The sequence below is a fragment of the Daucus carota genome, chromosome 4 (genome assembly GCF_001625215.2).
Source record: "Daucus carota subsp. sativus chromosome 4, DH1 v3.0, whole genome shotgun sequence".
Lineage (NCBI taxonomy): Eukaryota > Viridiplantae > Streptophyta > Magnoliopsida > Apiales > Apiaceae > Daucus > Daucus carota.
The window spans coordinates 51,113,864-51,137,656 of NC_030384.2; the positions used below are offsets into that span (position 1 = coordinate 51,113,864).

General features: G+C 35.3%; 2 protein-coding genes, 2 long non-coding RNA genes and 1 pseudogene across 5 annotated transcripts; 3 read left to right on the forward strand and 2 right to left on the reverse strand.

Moving 5' to 3' along the window:
- The window catches only part of LOC135152329 (cytochrome P450 CYP72A219-like), a 25,025-nt pseudogene extending 22,141 nt beyond the window's left edge, over nt 1–2,884 (forward strand).
- Nucleotides 2,885–4,665: 1,781 nt separating this feature from the next.
- Nucleotides 4,666–6,941, reverse strand: LOC135152065 (uncharacterized). The gene is made up of 3 exons (XR_010291164.1): nt 6,861–6,941; nt 6,668–6,790; nt 4,666–5,231 (listed from the first exon to the last, which is right to left on the reverse strand). It is a non-coding gene; the product is annotated as an uncharacterized LOC135152065 (long non-coding RNA).
- Nucleotides 6,942–7,175: 234 nt separating this feature from the next.
- Nucleotides 7,176–7,820, reverse strand: LOC135152073 (uncharacterized). Its single transcript, XR_010291192.1, has 3 exons — nt 7,616–7,820; nt 7,392–7,538; nt 7,176–7,263 (listed from the first exon to the last, which is right to left on the reverse strand). It is a non-coding gene; the product is annotated as an uncharacterized LOC135152073 (long non-coding RNA).
- Nucleotides 7,821–14,282: 6,462 nt separating this feature from the next.
- LOC108215617 (probable nucleoredoxin 1) lies at nt 14,283–17,363 on the forward strand. Of its 2 annotated transcripts, XM_064092603.1 has the most exons (5): nt 14,283–14,868; nt 15,362–15,895; nt 16,196–16,705; nt 16,813–16,838; nt 16,896–17,363. In XM_064092603.1, the coding sequence occupies exons 1-5, from the start codon at nt 14,380–14,382 to the stop codon at nt 17,245–17,247; spliced, it is 1,911 nt and encodes a 636-aa protein (XP_063948673.1). In that variant the 5' UTR covers nt 14,283–14,379; the 3' UTR covers nt 17,248–17,363. The 2 variants fall into 2 exon arrangements, with proteins under 2 accessions (XP_063948673.1, XP_017243619.2); XM_017388130.2 differs by having other exon boundaries at nt 14,284–14,868; nt 16,813–17,363.
- A 2,119-nt stretch (nt 17,364–19,482) lies between these two features.
- LOC108216543 (probable nucleoredoxin 1) lies at nt 19,483–23,024 on the forward strand. Its single transcript, XM_017389334.2, has 4 exons — nt 19,483–20,107; nt 21,027–21,560; nt 21,862–22,371; nt 22,489–23,024. The coding sequence occupies exons 1-4, from the start codon at nt 19,628–19,630 to the stop codon at nt 22,921–22,923; spliced, it is 1,959 nt and encodes a 652-aa protein (XP_017244823.2). The 5' UTR covers nt 19,483–19,627; the 3' UTR covers nt 22,924–23,024.
- The last annotated feature ends 769 nt before the right edge of the window (nt 23,025–23,793 follow it).

Consider the following 23,793-nt stretch of genomic DNA (forward strand, 5'->3'; position numbering starts at 1 on the left):
GGTATCTGTTCTATTCAACAACTGTAACCGTTAGATGCACTTATACTTTTTCTAAATTTTAAATTTCTCTTTCATAATTTATATAATGCACAAATTTTTAAAATATACATTCTTATTAATATATACATAATATTATTTAAAAAAATTTATGAATTATACTAACAAAGATTTTATATGCTGATTTATACGTGATTAGAAGATTCAAATGAGTGAAGATAAAAAGATTTAGTGATAATTTAACAATTATATTTGAATTAAAACAAATAATAGAAATGGAAAAACAGTTATGAATTTTAGAATAAATATTTTTATAAAAAAATCTTATTTATTTGATTTTAAACATAAAAAAGAATAAAATTAATTTTAATTACAAAATCTTGTTTTTTGACACAATCGGGGACATATTCTATTTTCAAAACCTTCCCAAATTGATTAAGTTTCGATTTGGTGTTGGACTTTTCCTATTTTGACATTTTATACTAATTGTTTTATTAAATTTCATAATTATTTTCATATTAATAATAATTAATATTCATAAATAATTATTTTTGTCATCTAATTTATAATTGCAGCTCTCATATGTGTTTGTATTAATTTTCATGTAAGACTAGAAATGTGTTTTATCAAACATCTGTGTGGGACTTAATTTATAATAATGATAAACATAATGTGATGTCACCTACTCTTTAGCCTATAAAATAGATATATTGCTCAATTCTATTGCAATCAGTTGAAGACATTTTATCATGCTCTTCAGACTACATTACTGTTTCCAAGCTTCACAACAAGCTCAAGAAGTCAACCAGACCACTGTGCGCAAGCTATTTGATAAGATGACAAAAGAAGGGTTTGTTGAAGCTCAAAGCAATAGAAGACTTGGTATGATAGGCAAGTATGATGCTTATCAGAACGGATCTGTCAGGAGGGACCATACACCATACTGTTGTAATGACGAGTAGCATGGAACCCCACAAGCATAGCTCAAGTTCGTCTGGTCAAAAACTGCCTTTAATTTACCAAGTAAAAGATATTTTGCTTTCTGATTTTCTATGTTCTATGACCCAAAATTCTGTAATCTGACTTTTTAATCATGCAGCCAACAACTTCTAGAGAGATTTTTGCAAAAGTACTGGAAATTGGCAGAACCAATGGAAACCGTGACAATTGCAGTGAGTTTGATGCAATCATGTGTAGCAAGTCGTTATCTCAGAGCAAGCTGTCAAGAAAAGCAAGTGTTGTAACTTGTAAGTTTTTAACCATAGTTGTGTTTTTATATTTAGTTAGTTGTCATCGACCATTAAAGAGATCCAATGTTATAAGATTAATACTCCATGTATACACACACAAAAAGTATCATTTTCTGATTTCAAATTGATTCCTGTATTTCAAATTGATTCCTGTATATCCCCTTCCGATAATTATTTGTATCTACCTTTAGGTCTCATGATAAGAGCTTGTGGTGCAGAATGAGAACGTACCATAAAATCACATATTGTTGTTTTTTGGTAGTAGTTATGAAGAGGGAAGGAAGATTTTTCTGCTGCAAAGGGAGCAGTCTACTCTTGTAATCGAAGCTTCCCAATCAATATACATTCCTGGAATGAGGTATATAAAAATTATTAAGACATCCCTCTTTTTTTCTTTTTTCTTTTTTAATTTCTGTTTCTTTTTTGGTGGATTTTACTATTCCCCTCTCCTTCTTTTGATGCTACCAACTCTGTTTATCGTAGGCTTTTGCCAACCAAACGTAATAAGAGGCTGAAGGATATTGCCAAAGAGGTTGCAGTTACCATAAGAAGTATCATTGACAAAAGACTGAGAGAAATTAAAGGGGGAGAAACCAACCAGGGTGACTTACTGGGCATACTGCTAGTGCTGGATAGCAATTTTAAAGAAATCGAACAACATGAAAACAATAAAAGTTTTGGGATGATAATGATTAATGACGTAATCGAAGAGTGCAAGCTGTTCTATTTTGCAGGACAGGAGACAACCTCAAATACACTGGTATGGGCAATGATTTTACTCGGTCAGCATCAAGATTGGCAGAAACGGGCTAGAGAAGAGGTCTTGCAGACGTTTGGGAACAACAAACCAGATCTTGATGGTTTAAATCGCCTCAAAGTTGTAAGTTTGTCTCATACATCTAATATTTTGAAAGGCCAATTATATCAACCTTCTATACATATGCAGCAAGTTTGCACATGGTTAGGTAATGTTTCATGGAATACATTTTTATAGCATATGAAACTCTTGCATTTCCATTATGGCTACAGGTGAATATGATTTTTCTAGAGGCTCTCAGATTGTACCCACCAGTAGCTGCACTTGGTAGAAGTATAAATGAGAAGACTAATTAGGAGATACTACTTTTCCAGCGGGAGTAATTCTCCAAGTACCTGTGATCTTGTTGCATCACGACGTTCAATTATGGGGTGATGAAGCTAAGAAATTCAACCCAGGACGATTTTCTGAAGGTGTAGGAAAGGTAACAAAGGGAAAAGCGTCGTATCTACCCTTTGGTTGGGGACCTCGGATTTGTATAGGCCAGAACTTTGCCATGTTACAAGCTAAAATGGCAATGGCCATGATTCTACAACGATTCTCCTTTGTGCTTTCCCCGTCTTATGCTCATGCTCCACACACCATTATAACACTTCAGCCTCAGCATGGTGCACATTTGATCGTACAGTCTTTTCAGTTCTAGATTTCAAGGCTGGGGTCTCACAATAATGTCTCAGACTATCAGGTGGCTCTTTCAAATCCGCTAAGAAATGTCAGGTGGAAACCGTGACAATTGCAGTGAGTTTGATGCAATTATGTGTAGCAAGTCGTCATCTCAGAGCAAGCTGTCAAGAAAAGCAAGCGTTGTAAGCTTTCAACCATGGTTGTGTTTTTATATTTAGTTAATTGTCATCAGCCATTAAAGAGATCCAATGTTATAAGATTAATACTCCATGTATATATACACACACAAAAAGTATCATTTTCTAATTTCAAATTTGTTCCTGACAATGAGGGGGGGAATTTTTTTTTGGCCTAAACCATTACTGCTGCTCTTAGACAACACGTCAACACCAGCTTAGGAACAAAATGGCCTGGGAACAAAAATGACCTGGATAACAGAACTCAAAAACAAAAGTGCAGTAGCAAACTCTGAAAAAGTTCTTAGACAACACGTCAACACCAGCTTGGGAACAAAATGGCCTGGGAACAATAAAAATGGCCTGGATAACAGAACTCAAAAACGAGAGTGCAGTAGCAAACTCTCAAAAACAGAAATGCAGTAGGCATGACTTGAAACTAAACCAACTCTGAAACATACTCATGCTTCAACCGTTGGGGCAAAGCTGGGACTTAGGTCTCAGGATAAGAGCTTTAGGTGCAGAATGGGAACGTACCAATAAAATCACATATTGTTGTTTTTTTATTACAGCACTGACCAATCAACCTTATATCTGGAACAAAAGTAGTCTTAAATAACTCTTTTGTAAGAGACTTAATTTTCCATTTTTTTGGTGACAGGTGGTCTTGAGGATCATATCCTTCAGTACACTAAGCTCAAGAAGGCTCAAGTTGCCCGAAAAGAATTCCACTTATTCCTATCTCATCTCATGAGACAGAAAGACTTGTCTACTGCATGCATGAATCAGCTTTCTTCTTTTCTTTGTTTGATGGTATTTTCATGTAGTATACATTCTCTCCCATTTCATAAAACATTTCTATGAAGCATGTTTGAGCACGTGTACATGTTACCTCAAGGTGTTAGGAGGAGGGCTTACCAGGATCATATTCTAACAATATTGTCACAGTTGGACAGTGGGAATGACGGGGCCTTCTTAAAGCCAACAAACAAAAAATGAGAAATACAGATATATTACGGAAGCATATGATCACGAAACTTGCAAAAACGGGAGGAAGAAGTGGAAAGGTAAAATTAAGTGTAATTTTGAATTTACGGGCTCATATTCAAGAATGAAAGCACATTTGGCGAAGAAGAAAGGAATCACGCACATGGACAGTATGGAAGGCTGCTACTGCAAATATGTGGTGTACTTGAGTAGTTGTGGTGTACACGAATAATATAGGTAATCACATACTAAATGTAATGGGTCTTTTCTTGAAGCTAGAATTGTCTTGGTATAGATTTGTAGTATCATTTTGTGGATTCACTTATGTTCTTTCTGGAACAGCTGCTCATGGGGTTCACCATGCAGTTGTTCTAGAAGGATGGTTTGGGGCACAGTGGTGAAATAGTCATAGTCATGTAAAACAGTGCTTATGTTAGAAGTGCTATTTTTACATCATTTGTGATTATGTACGACATGCAGATTCATTGAGATAGTTGTGTTCCTTGTTACAGTACCTGTTTCAGAAGGAATCATATTTTTCCTTTTTTTGATAAGTACAAATTTTATATCTCAATAAAGAAACAATCATGGATAAGAGGGGCATACCCCGATTAAAATGCAAATTTTAGCTGCATTTGAAAATCAACCACTAACAGTTCGCAAATCAGTACAAAAGAGTAAACTATTCTCTTAATGTTTACAAAAGAGTACAAAAGATATATTATATCGATTCCAAGGGAGCATTACAAAGTAGGCAACTTGGACAAGTATTCATACCAAATGAGATCATTCTATCCCTCATTAACAGCTTGTTTTTAACTGCCAACCAGAAGATAAAAGAGCATTTCGCCATAGGACATAATTTCAAACAACATTATCCCATGGTTAGTAGCTGCTGTGCTGTGAAAGGATTGCCAAATAGTTGAAAGAGAAATGTGTTTTGACATGGAGAATTAAAATATCAAGTCTCAACAATAAATCGTGTATGCATGCAATCACTGGAAATTGATATGGTGGATGGAGTGAAGAAAAGGTGGAAGAGCCAACAGTTGCAATGCAATTTGATACATAAAAATATCACTTTCAACATTATGAAAGTAATGCCACTATGCCAACTAAGAAGGTTGCTCCTACAGGAGTATGACTATTGACTAGTATAGATATTAACATGCCATCAATGGTAAATCTGTTCAAAGAATCCATGTTACATGTTAGTCAATCTGGGATGACTCAAAAAGGGCACCACAAAAACATGTTAGTCAATTTGGGATGACTCAAAAAGGGCACCACAAATCTTCTGCCCTCATGCCAGTAGTATGTTGTTTCCTTCCATAGTATGTCCAAAATTCCATGTCGCAATGACGAAGAAAGTGCCAAGTGCTGCAATGTAAGCAGCAGCAAAGTCACACATATGAAATGGAAGCAAGAGTAGACTAAATATCATGTGATCTTGAACTTGTTAGTTTTAACTTTTATTCATCTAAATGGAGTAATAATTCTTTTAAAAAAAATGAAGTGATAAATAAGATTCCATCATGTGCCACAATAGAATAGTATCTCTCAAAACCGAAAACCAGTGAACCCTAGTAACCAAATAAGAATTTTTTCATAAACATTCATTTTATTTAGAGAAGGTTCCAAGGCTTTACAGGAAAACATAACTGGAAGCCATCAAACACTTTAACAGGGCTATCTCAATCAAGGGCATGCATTAAAGAAAATCTTTAACAGGTCTATTGAAATGTTTGTTATAAATTTTCAAGGGAAGTTGCATGAGTTGTAAGTTACTTTTCTTTTTCTGGGAGCAGATACTGGAACCAAACTAGTCATTGTTTGCTGTAGGCTGTAGCAGATTGAAGACTTGGCTTCTCTCTATTTCTATCTACTTAAAATATACATGATTTAATCACATAGTTTTTTTTAAAAAGGCTTAATTATTTTGAACAGTATAGGCTTAAATCTCTGCTGTTCTCTGCAGATGAAACTATAAGGCTGCAGATTATCGTAGAAACTGGTTACAGCCTTATAGTTTATAATTAGAGAACAAAATGGTAGAAACTGGTTAAATTGCTTGTTAGGAAACAAAATCGTTGTAATGTATATCCAGCTTTTAGCTTTAATAAGAATTCTTGAAATTAAAGTTTCATTTTTGATTATTCATCACATGCAGACTAGCTTAAGTTTCCATGTAAAGAAAAGCTAAGTTTACACTCTAATCTTTGAGAAATTTGTCTTGGATAATCTCTTTAAAAAGTAATGTTATATTCTGTTTCATATTTATTCAAGAATGATAATTTACAATTTCTTTAAGGGCAATTGATATAAGTGTCTGTAACATGCGTAAATAAGATATCTAATTATAAACTATAGGCTGTAACCACTTAAACTATAAGGCTGCAGATTATCGTAGAAACTGGAGTAAACTATATTTATTCAGACTTGTTTGCACACTTGTTTACTAACTGTACTCTGGCTTTAGTTGTAGACAAGTATGCTTTGTACTGCTAGTTTGCTAGATATAGTTAATAGTTTAAATACCATTTTTCTTGTTGCCACTGTTTTGATAATGGTTTCCTGCAGAACTACTAGTATGTTAATATTTCTAGAAATAAAAATGCTGTTAATTGCCGGTTTCTGTCTCATAATTTGCACTGAGCCTATTTATATTTTTTAATTGACAAATTGATAACAACTTACCACCAAACAATGCTAGTAATGTAGCAAATAAGAGAAGATTGCTGCAGAATTATATGCATCAGCAGCAAATGGGGATAACGGAAAAGAAGAATGACATGAGTTGTGACGATCTTACAAACCTAATGTCCTCCCGCCATCAGAAGTCGACAGCAACCAGTGTGACATCAATGATAAGCTTATGACCAGAAGCACCTTTAGGTCCTTTAATATCTTTTGTCCCACGACCACTTTTAGTCTCATACCTGCATTGGCACACCTTATCTGAACAAAAGCACTAAACAAGAAACCAAGAAATTGCAATATATAACATACCCCAAGGACACCGGAACCTTCAACCTTCTCTCCCCACGAACAAACATGCCTAACGAAATTTAGCAAAAAAGACATGCAAAGACATGCCTAATGAATACAAGTGGCTTATTAAAGCAACAGCAAATAAAACACTAAGACATAAAATTCAAGTCATTACCGCAGATTCCCAAATCCAATGCACGAATCACTTCTCCTCTACCTGCAAACAAAATACAGAAAAAATTGCACATCAAAAAGAATTCTCATCAAACTTAGGTATCTTAAAGAAACAGGAAAAAATTGCACAGCAACAAAAACTAAAGTCAAACTTACCCACGCGAAATTGAACCGGGTCTCCAAGAGTATTAGTATCAAGGAGCAACTTGCTATCCTTCGACCGCGTCACAGTGTAGTGGACACTAACCTAGAAAAGCATTCATTATAAATTAAATGTTACTAGCCATAACCACCAATCATTATTGCATAGATTTAAAATTATTATATGAATTCCAAAAATATTACAAATAACTATCAAGTATATTTGAAGTTCACCGTGTCCATCAAAGTAGCTGCACGGTATCTTGTTCTTCCCTTCTTCAGATCTTCAACCGTGCATCCAAAGAGCTTGTATTTCAACAGTGGAACGGACTTTTTAATTCTTTTTGTAGGTTCCCTACGGTCTCCATCCAAGTTACATGGCTGTAACATATAAATGAACTATGTTAGCAAAATCATATTTTTGTTTTATAATAACACGAAATGAAAAACGAAACTACCTCAGGGAACCGAGTCAAGAGATCAAAATGCTTATGCACACCACGAATGAGCTCGAGTACATACTTATCGCAAATGCAAGGGATGTTCGTTTTCCGAAAGATGCGCGCACCAAGTTTGATATCCTTTACTCCAAGCTTGAATTCTGGCTTCTTTTCAGCCTCAAGTTCAGGGAGATTATCCAGCAAAAAGTTTTGCAACTTTGCACTCACACGGCCTATAAATTCAAATTTTAAAATCAATAACATATGCAACAAAATGTTCTAAATACTTAATTGAAAGATGTTCCTTAGTCTAGGATTGTCTGCATTTTTTCCCGTGGCATACGTGGAATGGTATGTATACACTAATCTATCTTCGTCATACGAGTGAAACGATTTGTTCAGGTGTTTATCATGTATTTCAAATGCAGCCCATCAAATTTGTTACATATTATTATGCCTAAATGATTGTGTCATGCAAAGTAGCTTATACTAATGGATAGTGTACTGAAAACTCTTACAATGGCAGATGACATGTGGTTAGATGCAATGTACCTTGCATAAAGCCATTTTATATTTCATCTTTAACAATTCCACTTAATTATCCTATTATTTCGCTCTTAATTTGGTTGTTAAATAATATAATACAGCCTCTCGAATATAAGTAGTTCCATGAAGGTATGTTTTTGCTTATTTATACCAACTAAAGAAACCCATTAACAGAGTCTATATTCGTATCTACTAATACATTATACATGGACCTGCTCCTTAATATCCAAATTTTGAAAGCTTAATGTTCTAACATCTGATATATATACTATGCACTCAAGTAGTTATACCAATCCCATGTTCCTAAAGTTACACTTGTATGTAGTTACTGGTAATTCCAGATCAAAAAAGTCATTTCTAATCACTAAGGTGTACTAAACAGTCTGTGAAAGGCATCACCCATTTGTTAAAGAATACCACTAAAAAAAATTGATGGTCCATGACATTATTGCACTGTTTACTTGTATCTCTATATCGCAGTACCTAAATGCTACTGTTAATTACACTATCCTATGTTCCAACATGAACATCAGTACATGACAGCTTCCAATGTTGTAGAAGCATTAATTTCTAACACTACTCATACTTCATCACTCCTATATTATGAACCTGCCCGCCAATTTAAAAAATACCTTTTACAAGATCACTGCAGATATTGTTTGAAATAGCACTAGGGATTTAAAAAAATTGATTAGTCCATGACATTATTGCACTGTTTACTTGTATCTATATTATTATGAATTAATTTAACAAATAATCACATAACTTATCATACAGAGAGAACTAAAATTTTGTCACATTAATTAAACATAGATTCAACATTTCAATAATTATTAATTACTTGAAAAGTGCTATTATTCAGATAATTAGCAAAAAAAAAATTAAAAAATAAATATACACAATAAAGAGGCGGGTGTTTTAAAAATTACCTTTAGAGATAGCTTTTACTTGCTTTGGAGCTTCGGAGGATTCGAACTTGTAAAAACCAGCAAGATCGACAATCTTTCGGAAACGCGGGCGATCATCCACATGTTTAGCCATGTCATTTTCTTCCATTTTAAAAATGCCGTAACATTGAAAAAGAGAAAAGGATGATTCGTTGATGTACAGCACGTACAGAGACATTATTGCAGTTACTGGTTTGAAATGGAGGAGTAAAAGCTTGTGCTTGACAAACCCTCGTCTTAATGAAGCTTCTAGATTCTTTGCGTTGTACGATGTCGTTCTGCTTCTTTTTCCTTTATTGTTTTAGTGTAATGAACAACACAGAGACCGATATACAGGTTGACTAAAGAATATTCTTTTTCTTTGACTTGGGCATGGGCCTACTTAGATTCACCTTCTTTTGCTTAATAATATTATATGAATATCAAATATTCTACGTTTAGTTTTAAATTTTAATCCATCATTTTTTATTTATTGTACAAATTTATGTAATTCTTAATTTGGATCTCTAAGAAAATACTATAAACCCAATAAGATTATACTAATAAAGCAATTACACAACTAAACATAACAAGAAACATATATTATAAATAAAATTATAAATATGTAAAAAAATATTCAACTACAATGAAACATTGCTGTTTTTTGTAATTTTAGTCGATCTTTTAATTATATTTGATCAACTTCTTGAAAATTATACATAGATTTCACATCACCTTATAGTATACTAATAAATATTTTCAACTCATAAAAATATGAAACAATAATAATGATTAGGATTCGTTACCAAAAGCAAAGCAGTTTGCGCAAACAATTGTTAGAGTATTGGTGAATCGCACTTGATGACTTGTGTAAGCACAAGTTTTGAGTAATAGTTTTAATCAGATGCATGCATTCTGGTTCCACCTGTTGTGGGACAAGATGACATTCCATGGACCGATATTACTGCTAAAGTAATAGTTTATATCTTAGTGATTTGGCATTTTATTAGGAGATCACATGACCTCACAATTTCGTCTTGTCTTGTTTGGCAAGCACTCATATTATAATTAAGACCGTTTGCTACAGCTTGGCAATATTCAAGTAGATCCTCTCTTTGTTTACTGTGCAATCAAAATAATGAATCAGCTTGTTCATCATGGTCCCTTGTTATTAACTAGTTGACTGCTCCTCATAAGTCATAACTGCACGAATGTCATCAAGGTACATATCGGGTATGTTGAATGAGTCCTTCAAGTAGTTTATCCTGTGTAAAATGACTGAATATACATATATTACTGTCTCCCAACCACCAAAGTATTGTATAATTTTAATTTTAGATTCTGATATAGCAACTAAGATTTTACATTATTGTATTTTAGCTTAAGCAAGCTGCAGATACAGTTAATAAACTTGATCTGTAGTTATAGGTGGGGATGATTCGAATACAAATGCTTGCATTCTTGCTGAGTATGTTAGGTAAACAATGTTTATGAAATATGTTCTTTATCTCAAATAATCTAGTTGTAGGACGACTAATAATTGATCTTAAAACTCTGGTGATCGGGTGACCTAAGACAATTGATGGTGACTTGAAGTGCATGCAACCAAGGTGATTAACTTACTTTCTCTAAGACAGGCCTATGTCACTCATACTGGTTAGGATCTTGTCCGATACCAGTAGTCAGTAGAAGACCTTCCTATATCTTCAAGTAACTGTTACGTAAGAGTTGTATTAATCAAAAACACTAATTTCAGATATTTTCAGAATTGATTGGAAACATAATGTCAGATGCTCGCTCGACAGGAAAATACTATCATTGTAAGCACACCTGTGAAACTTAAAGTTTAGCCAAACCGCCATATATAGCTTGTTCATTACCACCCTCCTTCCCAACTTTGCCGATGAGCCTTCTCATTCGAGTCCTATGCTTGATTTACATTTTAACTACTTCAACAACTCTCATGTATATTTTGTTTTACACACTACAATGCACTTTTTCACTCCAATCACCATCTAGTACCGTCCTCACTGAACCACACAGCTCATCAACCAATATTTCTTTTTCTTATGCAACTGAAAAATATAACAAAATTATTAACACATGGAACCATATATAGGTTGACTGTAGATTATTCTTTTTCTTTGACTTGGGCCTACTTAGATTCACTTTCTTTAATAGTATTTTTTGAGTGAGCCGTATCATCTATCGACTCTTGTCTGGGCTTTTTGGTGGGAATCAAGCTCCTCAAATAATAAAGGCATTCGACGGGCTTCTTGGGACAGAATGAGTATGTCAAAAAAGAAGGAAGACCTGGTGCTTTTGGGCAAACAATGTTGGGACCTCATAAATAACCCTGAGTCTTTGGTCTCAAGGTTGTTTAAAGCCAGATATTATTGTAACTCTGACCTGTAGTCTACAGGCTAGTAGGGGAAGAGGATCGAGCTATATTTGGTCCGGAATCTGGGAAGCAAAAGAAAACTTGAAGTCAGGTTTCAGATGGGTCTTAGGAGATGGTAATCTAATAAACATATATGATGATCCTTGGCTGCGAGAAAAAGAGAACTTCAAGGTCGATAATTCTGTGCATCCTGAAGGAGCTAATGCAAAGGTGTGTGACTTTTTTAGGCATGACAGGAAAGCATGGGATGAGGACAAGATAAGGAGATCGTTTAATGATGGTGATGCAAGTGTCATTCTAACAACTCGGATTCCACAAAATGGTTCAAAAGACAGGTTGGCCTGGGTTCATTCTCATAATGGACAGTACTCAGTGAAGATGGGTTATCAGTATTGGCATTCGAATCATCTGGGGAACATCAATGTTAAGAAATCAGATGGGTGGGGAAAGCTATGGCGTCTGAGCATTCCTCATAAAATCAAGGTATATCTATGGAGGTTCTGTCGAAACTGTCCTATTCAAAATCTCTTAAGGGGGAAAGGAGTTGCAGTAACAATCGAGTGCCAGATGTGTTAGAGGGACATAGAGCATCTGCTGCACTTATTTTTCGACTGTCCTTTTGCAATGGAATGCTGGCAGAAAGTGGGCCTGACATATGACATGTGAGAGGTGGAATCTGCACCAGAGTGGTTACTAGAGAAGATGTGCACTGAAACGCATGAAAATTTAATTAAAATAGCTACGGTGCTCTGGGCGTTTGGTTTGCGAGGAATAAACTTATCTGGGAGAATAAACGCTTGACACCTGAAGGAGTTGTTAGCTGGAGCCTCAAACAAATTTCAGAGTGGAGAGTAGCTCAGAAGAAGAGATCTACGCATGCTTCGGGTACAACACTGTTGTTTCAGCTCAACAAGATCGTAGTTGATCTCCTCCCGCTTTGGGAACTCTCAAAATAAATGTGGATGCGTCAGTCATACCGGGGACAAATTTTTGTCGATAGGCATGGTGGCGAGGAATCATCAAGGTCACTTTATTCGTGGAAAGGTAATGAAATTTGAAGCAGAGTCAGTGGGGGTGTTAGAAGCTCTTAGTTGGACAAAAGACCTGCCTAACCAACCTATTGTCATTGAAAGTGATTCACTGTTATGTGTGAATGCAATTAACAGGGTTGCACAGAATCTGCTGGAGCTAGGTAGTATCATCGAGCAGTGCCAACATATTCTAGCAAATAGAGTTGATGTATCAGTTGTTTTTACTAGGAAGCAAGCATAACAAAACAACCCATAAACTCCTTAAAAAAAAAAACCCATAAACTGGCTAGATTACCTTGAGCACGAAATAGCTTCGATATTTGTCTCCTCCTCCGTTCTCGTTGGAGACGTTATTGTCGGATTCTTTGCAAATTTAATGAAAATTTTCATTAGTTTCAAAAAAAGTGCTACTACTACCATCGTTGTAGTAGTACTTTCTGAATTTTAAATAAAAATAGTAATACCTGAATTAGCTTGCCAAGGAAAATGGACAATTACGTGATTAGTAAAAACTTGATATGTTCTTTACATTATTCCATTATTATGGATTATGGATAATATAAAATTTTAAATTTATACATGTGTAATAAGTGGTCACTAATTACGTCTACAAATTAAGAAAAAGGACTATATACAAAAATTTACTGTAAAACAAATATATAATAATTTATAATAAGAAAATTAATTCAGCTTATCACCCAAATTTGGTAATGCATATGTTAACGTCTTTCATGACTGATTCAATTTGGTTAGGAAATCATATTTGATAAATCAATTATTTTAGTAATTAATAAATTATTAAAATATCAGCTTGAGCTCTTTGAAATAAATTAATAACTCACTTCAAAGCACATCACTCCCACATATATAAATCAATATTTACATTTTATGTTAAAAATAAATTTATTTTTAGAGATTTTGTTTTATTATTGAGTCTATTTGATTATAAAAAGTATTATCTGATGTTTAAATTTAAGCAACTCATATTCGTTATTTTATATTAAATATAGTCAAAAGATATAATACAAAATTGTTGTGTCATCATTTTTAATAATAGATATATTATTTCAAAAAAATATTATTGTAGTACGCCGCTAAGCACGACTTATTTAGAATATTTATAAAAAGCATTTGAGAATTTTTAGAAAGAGGATCATGATACTAACTTTAACTTGAAAAAAAAAAATTAGCTAATAAAATAATATGATAGAGAAATTTTAGAAAAATTTAAAGATGATAATTTGAGTTGAAGAGAAAGTTTAAGATAAAATGAGGTAATTATCTTTTGACTTGATAATAAATTTCAAAAATTAAACATGACTGAGAAATTAGGTGAATAATAAGATGATATTTTAATTAAGTGGAGAGTTTATTAATATAATAGAGAAAGTTTAGGAGAATAATAAGATGGTAATTTGATGACTTGAGTTAAGAGAAAAATTTATTGATATAGTTAAAGAAAGTTTAGGCTAATATAAAACGATGATAATCTGAGTTTGGAGGAAAGTTCGGGAGAATACGAAATAATTAAAAAAATTTATTTATTAATTTAAAATTTTGAGAAAATTAGGAAAACAAATCGAGAAATATTGAGCACCAATTTCTTTAATTACCAGGAATATATCTTCTAAATTTTGACTTGAAAGGAAATTTTAGAAAAATATTAAGATGATATAAAGTAGAAACGCTAGAAGAGTAAATTAATTGAGAAATTTTCTATTTAATAATTAAAATTTTAAAAAAATTAAAAAAAATAAGCTGAAAATATGCCCCCAAAACCCCATCTTCCCCTTGTTTGGGGGCTTTGGGCAGGGAACAATATAGCTCCAAAAATTAGCAGAGATAAAATTTCAAAGCTCGAAAGACTGAAAGCAAAGAATGAAGAAGGCGATGAAGAAGTCAGATATTAGCTTGAGGAGCTGTTCAACCCGAAAAAGAAAGAAGATTGAAACTGATGATGAAAAGGGTAAGAACAAGAAAGTAAAGACTCAAACTTTAAGTCATGAAACCCTAGAACAAGGTGGGGATGAGAGTGCTGAAGCTATTAGGTCAGATATGAGCTTAAAGAGTTGTTCAATTAGTGAAAGAAAGAACAATGGGTCTAAGGATGAAAAGGGTAAGAAGAAGAAGAAGAGTAAAAAGAAGAAGAAGAAAAAGGGTTCATACATGGTTAATTTATCAGGATTGAGGTTTGGGAGGTTTTTAAGACGAAAAAAGAAAACAACTCAGTCTTGTGTTAATGATTCTGGACCACAGTGGGTGGTGCAAAAACATCCCCAGGCAGTTAGAAAGGGAGATAGGGTCAATTTACAGCAACTTCTGTTTACGAGGGACAGGGATTTTCTCATCACTTATAATAACCGCCGGGTACTGTTTATCAATTTGTCTTTGTTACTTTAACATTGCCTTCCTGTCTCTGTATATTTTTGCCACTCGCACACACCAAACAAGTGTTCTGGTTTATCTAAATCATGTAGTTATCTAACTAACTTCCTCCTGTGCAAGATCTTCTCCCGGATTGTGCAGATTATTATATTTTTATTTGTTATAATGACCTCAATCGTCCGGTACTGTTTATGAATTTGTCTTTGTTACTTAATTTATGTTTTTCTAATGCCTTAAACTGAGATTATATATGTGCACTCAAGCTTTAGTTTTCATAATATTTGTTGTACCTTACATTCTTAAAAAACGTTAATTTAGCACAAGCTCATTGCCTTCCTGTCTCTGGTTATTTTTGCCACTTGCACACACCAAACAAGTGTTCTGGTTTATCTAAATCATGTAGTTGTCTAACTAACTTACTCCTGAGCAAGATCTTCTCCCGGATTGAGTAGATTATATTTTTATTATGTTGTAGGTCCAAGCTAAGCACCTGGAAAACAAAGTTATTGTCTTACATTTTGTGCCACTTGTTCCGTGGTCCGAATATTGGATGAGATTTGAAACAACAATCTTGCTGGATGTATACAATGCTTTGCTCCCTAAAGGTGATTTCGAGGTCGTTTTCATTGGAGTTGAGCTCGATACTGCTAATGCGGCCTCCAACTGTCCTACTCCAAGGGAATGTTTTGAAAATAAATTTTCTATCATGCCGTGGATTGGGATCCCGTTCTCAGATGTCAAATCCCGCACAGATTGGGAAACAGTATTTCCCCTCTCTGGTTTTCTTACCCGTGATACTCCGGCCTCATTTGTCATCGATCATACAGGAATGGTTTTGCAATGTAACGCCAACGATATCTTTCATATGTATGGAGCCCGTGCTTATCCTTTCACTGATAAAAGGATGGAATGCCTTTTAAAGGAAGACGCTGAAGCTCGAAACCATCCCTCCATTACAAAGCTCCTAGCTTCTTCTGAACGTAATCATCTCATTAACAAGGATAATCAGGTATGAACATATAGTAATATCTGTTCCCTGTGCCTAATAGTTAGACATATCCATCATCATACTGTGCATTAGTCTGTTAAAGTAATATCAATTCCCTTTGCCCAACATTTTAACGGAGCCATCATTTTATACTTTAGTCTCTGAAAGTAAATATATGTTCTGTTTGCACGCACTTACGAATTTTGATTGTTGTCTAAATTTCTCGGATAGGCTATTCACACACTTATGAATTTCTTATTGCACACACTTTAGTCTCTTAAAGTCTGTTGTTTGAATACTTCTTACTTCTATTCTTAATAGGCGGTACCTATTCATAATCTTGAAGATAAGGTTGTAGGCATATATTTTTATGAAGATTATCCAAACCACGCACTTACGTCGGAAATTCAGAAGGCCTATGAACAATTGGCTCAGAAGAATAACTTTGAAATCGTGCTTGTTTATGTTCACGACTCATTTGCTACTTGTGAACGTACAAGTGAAAAATCATACTGGAAAACGTTAAAAAAAATGCCTTGGTTGGCACTCCCGTTTCAAGACCCTGTTTGTAAAAAGTTGCAGCGAGTTTTTGATTATCCTTTGTATACTTGTGAGGATGAGGATGGGCCAGACCATAGCCTTGTAATTATTGGACCGCAAGGAAAATTTGTTGAACGGTACGGCGCTGACATATTAAAAAATTATGGTATCGCAGCATATCCATTCACCCAAAAAGGAGTTGCTAAGTTAGAGGCCGAACGCATAAAGGAGTTGAAGCTAGACATGTTCTGGAGCCGAAAGACTACATTGATACAAAAAAATGGGTCCACAGTGAGTTCCTTTGACATTATAATACTTGTTTCCAGGCCAACTCTCCTCTTGCGTATGGAACTTTTCTTTTTCACTCTGCTTATTGACAGTTGTGTTGTACTTTACAGGTTCAGTTATCGCAACTCGAGGGAAAGAGAATCATAGTCATTGTTGAGGATGATCAGCATATTCCGGATGCCAAGTTTTGGCGGATGCTAAAAGCAAGGTATCTCCAAGTGAAAGGCACTGATAATGAGTTTGAAGTGGTTCACATATGTAAAAACAAGGAAGGATATTCATATGGTAAGAACATTGCGCCTATTTCATGGCTGAGACATCCTTCTCGGCATCCTTCTCATCGATACGGGTTAAATGTACTCGAGATCTTCACTCGTGTATTTAGAAGAGGAAGTGTTGTTGGACTTCTTGCTTTTGATCGTGATGGAAGGCTTGTGAGGAGAACACCGTATCCATCAATTGTAAAGGAGAATGTAGATTTTCCTTTTGGTGTCATGGAAGAGGAGTTCTTGAGGGAACTAGTAGATCGTGAGCTTGACTATTAGGCTTGTGGAATTGTCCTAAAAACCTTAATTTTTGTGTGTAACATATATTGGCATTCAGACTCGTGGATTATCTTAGATATCGTCCTCTTATATATTCTCTACTCAAGCTTCTGTAAGTTAAGAAGTCAGTTTAGCTTTCCTTTTCTTACAGTTATATACATACACACACCAATGAAACGGAGATCATAAAATGAGGATCACGTAGTACCCTTGAAATGAGATGTTACATAAGGTTAATGTCTTTTATGACTGATTCAATTTGATTAAAATTCATATTTGATAAATCAATTATTTTATTAATTAATAAATTATTAAAATCTCGGCTTGGGCTCTTTGAATAAATTAATAACTTAGTTCAAAGCACATCACTCACTAAACTCTCACTAAACTCTAAAGAGAATATAACTAAATTCTCCCACAACCCCACCTTCTCCTCCAACCCAACCTGCCCCCACCATCATTTCCGGCAACTTCATGCCGCCACCCCATCCATGTCCACCGCCCCTCTATATCCGCCGCCTCTCCATGTCCACCTTCATCGTATCTACAACCAACGAATCCAACCCACCTCCACCTTCTCCTTCATCTTCTCCTCCTCCACCACCTCCAATTGCGTGAACTCCACCTCTGTCGTCCTCGCCTTCATCTTCACCGCCACCTCCACCATCTCCACCATCGCCACAACCACCCGAATCAAATACAAGAACAGATCTGCAGATTTCCCTAATTTCTGGGAGTTTTCACCAAGTTTTGCAACACAAATCACTAAATTCTAAAAAAAATATCACTCATTTCTGAAGCGCATATCACTAATTTGTACAGCAAAAATTATCAATTTTTGTAAATATATCAATGGGTATATCAAAACTTTAACAACATTATAATATATGACAGAGTCTAGTCGTTTATGAGATTAAGAGAGAGATCGTCGAAAAATGATCAGAGGAGGGGAAGGGAAAAGACGAAGGTGGTGATGATAGAGAGAAGACGGAGTTGGTGATGGTGGAGAGAGAGAGAGAGAGAGCGAGGATAGTGATGACGTGGAGAGGGAGAGACAAAGTTGGTACTGCAGATCAGGGACGTATCCAGAAATTCAAACTCGTGGGGGCAAAGATTAAAACAAGGGACTTTGTGTTGCTCGTAAAAAGAGATTAAAGTGGGGGGGGGGGGGGCACGAGCAATGTTTGTTGCTTATGATTTGTTTGCTTTCTGTTATTATTTTGGGTGCATCTTACTGCCAAAGAGCTGGGCTGAGAGCTGAGTTTTACCAAAAATAAATAAAGAGCTGGGCTGAGTGCTGAGTTTTACCAAAAAAAGAAGGTTGTAGCCATACAAGAATCGAACCCTGACTATCTTCAAAGTACTCTGATGCTCCAACGACCGAGGCAAAGCTCTCACTAGTGGAAAATGAATACTACCAGGTAGTTAACTCTAGAAAGTCTACTGGGGGCAAGTACCCCCACTGCCCCCGGTTTAAATTCGTCCCTACTGCAGATGATGGCGGTGAGGTGTGTGGGTGGGGGTAGTATTGTTGGGCTGGATGAAATTTGATCGAGACAGATGTGGATGGCCAGGTGGGTTTGTTTTACTCACGAGAACATCTCCAAATTTTTCACTAATTATCAATGTTTAGCTAAATTCTGATTACTATCTATTTGTTATTAATGAATAAAAAATTTGTTTTCTCATTTTTTCTTTATTTTTTTCCTCTTTTTTGCTTCTTCTTCCTTTCAAATTTATTCATAAAATAATAATAAAGAACAAAAATATTAGGGGATAAGTTCTATGGAGACCACGTTTTCATTGGAGACTTGAAGACCATTTATGTACTGCAACTAAAATACTCTATAAAAACATTGCAAAACGTATTATTTTTCGAATCATGTTCTACAAAGATCATTATTTTATTGACAATCTTGCAAATTTTAAACATTTGACAAATAAATCATTAAAAAACATATTATTTTACAAAAACATGTTTAGTGTGCAGAACATTTGTTGATCTTGCAGAACATACATGTTCTGCTTGTTTACCATAAATAATTTTCAACATTTTCAATAAAATAGTAATATTTATCGAATGTATTTCGCAAAACAATAAATTTGGTAGTGTTTTAATTGCAGAATATAAGTGGTCTCCAAAGTCTCCGATGAAAACGTGGTCTCCATAAAACTTTTCTCAAAATATTAATAAGTATTAGACACCAAAATAGATTCCTTATCTAAATAGAATTCACTAATACTAATTATTCCTTCTTTGGGGGCTTTGGGCAGCGGACTATATAGCTCCGAAATTACCCTCTCTTCCAAAGCTCCAAAATCAGCGGAGATAAAATTTCAAACCTCGGAAGAAGACTGAAAGCAAAGAGTGAAGGAGGCGATGAAGAAGTCAGATATTAGCTTGAGGAGCTGTTCGACCCGAAAAAGAAAGAAGATTGAAACTGATGATGAAAAGGGTAAGAACAAGAAAGTAAAGATTCAAACTTTAAGTCATGAAACCCTAGAACAAGGTGGGGATGAGAGTGCTGAAGCTATTAGGTCAGATATGAGCTTGAAGAGTTGTTCAATTAGTGAAAGAAAGAACAATGGGTCTAAGGATGAAAAGGGCAAGAAGAAGAAGAGTAGTAAAAAGAAGATTAAGAAGAAGAAAGGTTCATACATGATTAATTTATCAGCATTGAGGTTTGGGAGGTTTGTAAGACGAAAAAAGAAAACAACTCAGTCTTGTGTTAATGATTCTGGACCACAGTGGGTGGTGCAAAAACATCCAAAGGCAGTTAGAGAGGGAGATAGGGTTAATTTACAACAACTTCTGTTTACGAGGGACAGGGATTTTCTCATCACTTATAATAACCGCCGGGTACTGTTTATCAATTTGTCTTTGTTACTTAATTTATGTTTTTCTAATGCCTTAAACTGAGATTATATATGTGTACTCAAGCTTTAGTTTTCATAATATTTGTTGTACCTTACATTTTTAAAAAACGTTAATTTAGCACAAGCTCACATTGCCTTTCTGTCTCTGTACATTTTTGCCACTTGCACACACCAAACACGTGTTCTGGTTTATCCAAATCATGTAGTTATCTAACTAACTTACTACTGTGCAAGATCTTCTCCCGGATTGTGTAGATTATTATATTTTTATTTGTTATAATGACCTCAACCGTCCGGTACTGTTTATGAATTTGTCTTTGTTACTTAATTTATGTTTTTCTAATGCCTTAAACTGAGATTATATATGTTTACTCAAGCTTTAGTTTTCATAATATTTGTTGTACCTTACATTCTTAAAAAACGTTAATTTAGCACAAGCTCACATTGCCTTCCTGTCTCTGTACATTTTTGCCACTTGCACACACCAAACAAGTGTTCTGGTTTATCCAAATCATGTAGTTATCTAACTAACTTACTCCTGTGCAAGATCTTCTCCCGGATCGTGTAGATTATATTTTTATTTGTTATAATGACCTCAATCGTCCCGTACTGTTTATGAATTTGTCTTTGTTACTTAAGTTATGTTTTTCTAATGCCTTAAGGCTTAAACTGAGATTATATGTGCACTCAAGCTTTAGTTTTCATAATATTTGTTGTACCTTACATTTTTAAGAAACCTTAATTTAGCACAAGCTCATTGCCTTCCTATCTCTATCTATTTTTGCCACTTACACACCAAACAAGTGTTCTGGTTTATCTAAATCATGTAGTTGTCTAACTAACTTACTCCTGAGCAAGATCTTCTCCCGGATTGTGTAGATTATATTTTTATTATGTTGTAGGTCCAAGCTAAGCACCTGGAAAACAAAGTTATTGTCTTGCATTTTGTGCCACTTGTTCCGTGGTCCGAATATTGGATGAGATTTGAAACAACAATCTTGCTGGATGTATACAATGCTTTGCTCCCTAAAGGTGATTTCGAGGTCGTTTTCATTGGAGTTGAGCTCGATACTGCTAATGCGGCCTCCAACTGTCCTACTCCAAGGGAATGTTTTGAAAATAAATTTTCTATCATGCCGTGGATTGGGATCCCGTTCTCAGATGTCAAATCCCGCACAGATTGGGAAACAGTATTTCCCCTCTCTGGTTTTCTTACCCGTGATACTCCGGCCTCATTTGTCATCGATCATACAGGAATGGTTTTGCAATGTAACGCCAACGATATCTTTCATATGTATGGAGCCCGTGCTTATCCTTTCACTGATAAAAGGATGGAATGCCTTTTAAAGGAAGACGCTGAAGCTCGAAACCATCCCTCCATTACAAAGCTCCTAGCTTCTTCTGAACGTAATCATCTCATTAACAAGGATAATCAGGTATGAACATATAGTAATATCTGTTCCCTGTGCCTAATAGTTAGACATATCCATCATCATACTGTGCATTAGTCTGTTAAAGTAATATCAATTCCCTTTGCCCAACATTTTAATGGAGCCATCATTTTATACTTTAGTCTCTGAAAGTAAATATATGTTCTGTTTGCACGCACTTATGAATTTTGATTGTTGTCTAAATCTTCTCGGAAAGGCTATTCACACACTTATGAATTTCTTATTGCACACACTTTAGTCTCTTAAAGTCTGTTGTTTGAATACTTCTTACTTCTATTCTTAATAGGCGGTACCCATTCATAATCTTGAAGATAAGGTTGTAGGCATATATTTTTATGAAGATTATCCAAACCACGCACTTACGTCGGAAATTCAGAAGGCCTATGAACAGTTGGCTCAGAAGAATAACTTTGAAATCGTGCTTGTTTATGTTCACGACTCATTTGCTACTTGTGAACGTACAAGCGAAAAATCATACTGGAAAACGTTAAAAAAAATGCCTTGGTTGGCACTCCCGTTTCAAGACCCTGTTTGTAAAAAGTTGCAGCGAGTTTTTGATTATCCTTTGTATACTTGTGAGGATGAGGATGGGCCAGACCATAGCCTTGTAATTATTGGACCGCAAGGAAAATTTGTTGAACGGTACGGCGCTGACATATTAAAAAATTATGGTATCGCAGCATATCCATTCACCCAAAAAGGAGTTGCTAAGTTAGAGGCCGAACGCATAAAGGAGTTGAAGCTAGACATGTTCTGGAGCCGAAAGACTACATTGATACAAAAAAATGGGTCCACAGTGAGTTCCTTTGACATTATAATACTTGTTTCCAGGCCAACTCTCCTCTTGCGTATGGAACCTTTTTTTTTTTTCATTTTTCACTCTGCTTATTGACAGTTGTGTTGTACTTTACAGGTTCAGTTATCGCAACTCGAGGGAAAGAGAATCATAGTCATTGTTGAGGATGATCAGCATATTCCGGATGCCAAGTTTTGGCGGATGCTAAGAGCAAGGTATCTCCAAGTGAAAGGCACTGGTAATGAGTTTGAAGTGGTTCACATATGTAAAAACAAGGAAAGACATTCATATGGTAAGAACATTGCGCCTATTTCATGGCTGAGACATCCTTCTCGGCATCCTTCTCATCGATACGGGTTAAATGTACTCGAGATCTTCACTCGTGTATTTAGAAGAGGAAGTGTTGTTGGACTTCTTGCTTTTGATCGTGATGGAAGGCTTGTGAGGAGAACACCGTATCCATCAATTGTAAAGGAGAATGTAGATTTTCCTTTTGGTGTCATGGAAGAGGAGTTCTTGAGGGAACTAGTAGATCGTGAGCTTGAATATTAGGCTTGTGGAATTGTCCTAAAAACCTTAATTTTTGTGTGTAACATATATTGGCATTCAGACTCGTGGATTATCTTAGATATCGTCCTCTTATATATTGTCTACTCAAGCTTCTGTAAGTTAAGAAGTAAGTTTAGCTTTCCTTTTCTTACAGTTATATACATACACACACCAATGGAACGGAGATCATAAAATGAGGATCACGTAGTACCCTTGAAATGAGATGTTACATAAGGTTAATGTCTCATTCTCAAAAAAAAAAAAGGTTAATGTCTTTTATGACTGATTCAATTTGATTAAAATTCATATTTGATAAATCAATTATTTTATTAATTAATAAATTATTAAAATCTCGGCTTGGGCTCTTTGAATAAATTAATAACTCACTTCAAAGCACATCACTCACTAAACTCTAAAGAGAATATAACTAAATTCTCCCACAACCCCACCTTCTCCTCCAACCCAACCTGCCCCCACCATCACTTCCGGCAACTTCATGCCGCCACCCCATCCATGTCCACCGCCCCTCTATATCCGCCGCCTCTCCATGTCCACCTCCATCGTATCTACAACCAACGAATCCAACCCACCTCCACCTTCTCCTTCTTCGTCTTCTCTTCCTCCACCACCTCCAGTTGCGTCAACTCCACCTCCGTCATCCTCGCCTTCATCTCCACCGCCACCTCCACCATCTCCACCATCGCCACAACCACCAGAATCAAGTACAAGAACGGATATGCAGATTTCCCTAATTTCTGGGAGTTTTCACCAAGTTTTGCAACACAAATCACTAAATTCTAAAGAAAAATTTAACACATTTCTGAAGCGCATATCACTAATTTGTACAACAGAAATCATCAATTTTTGTAAATA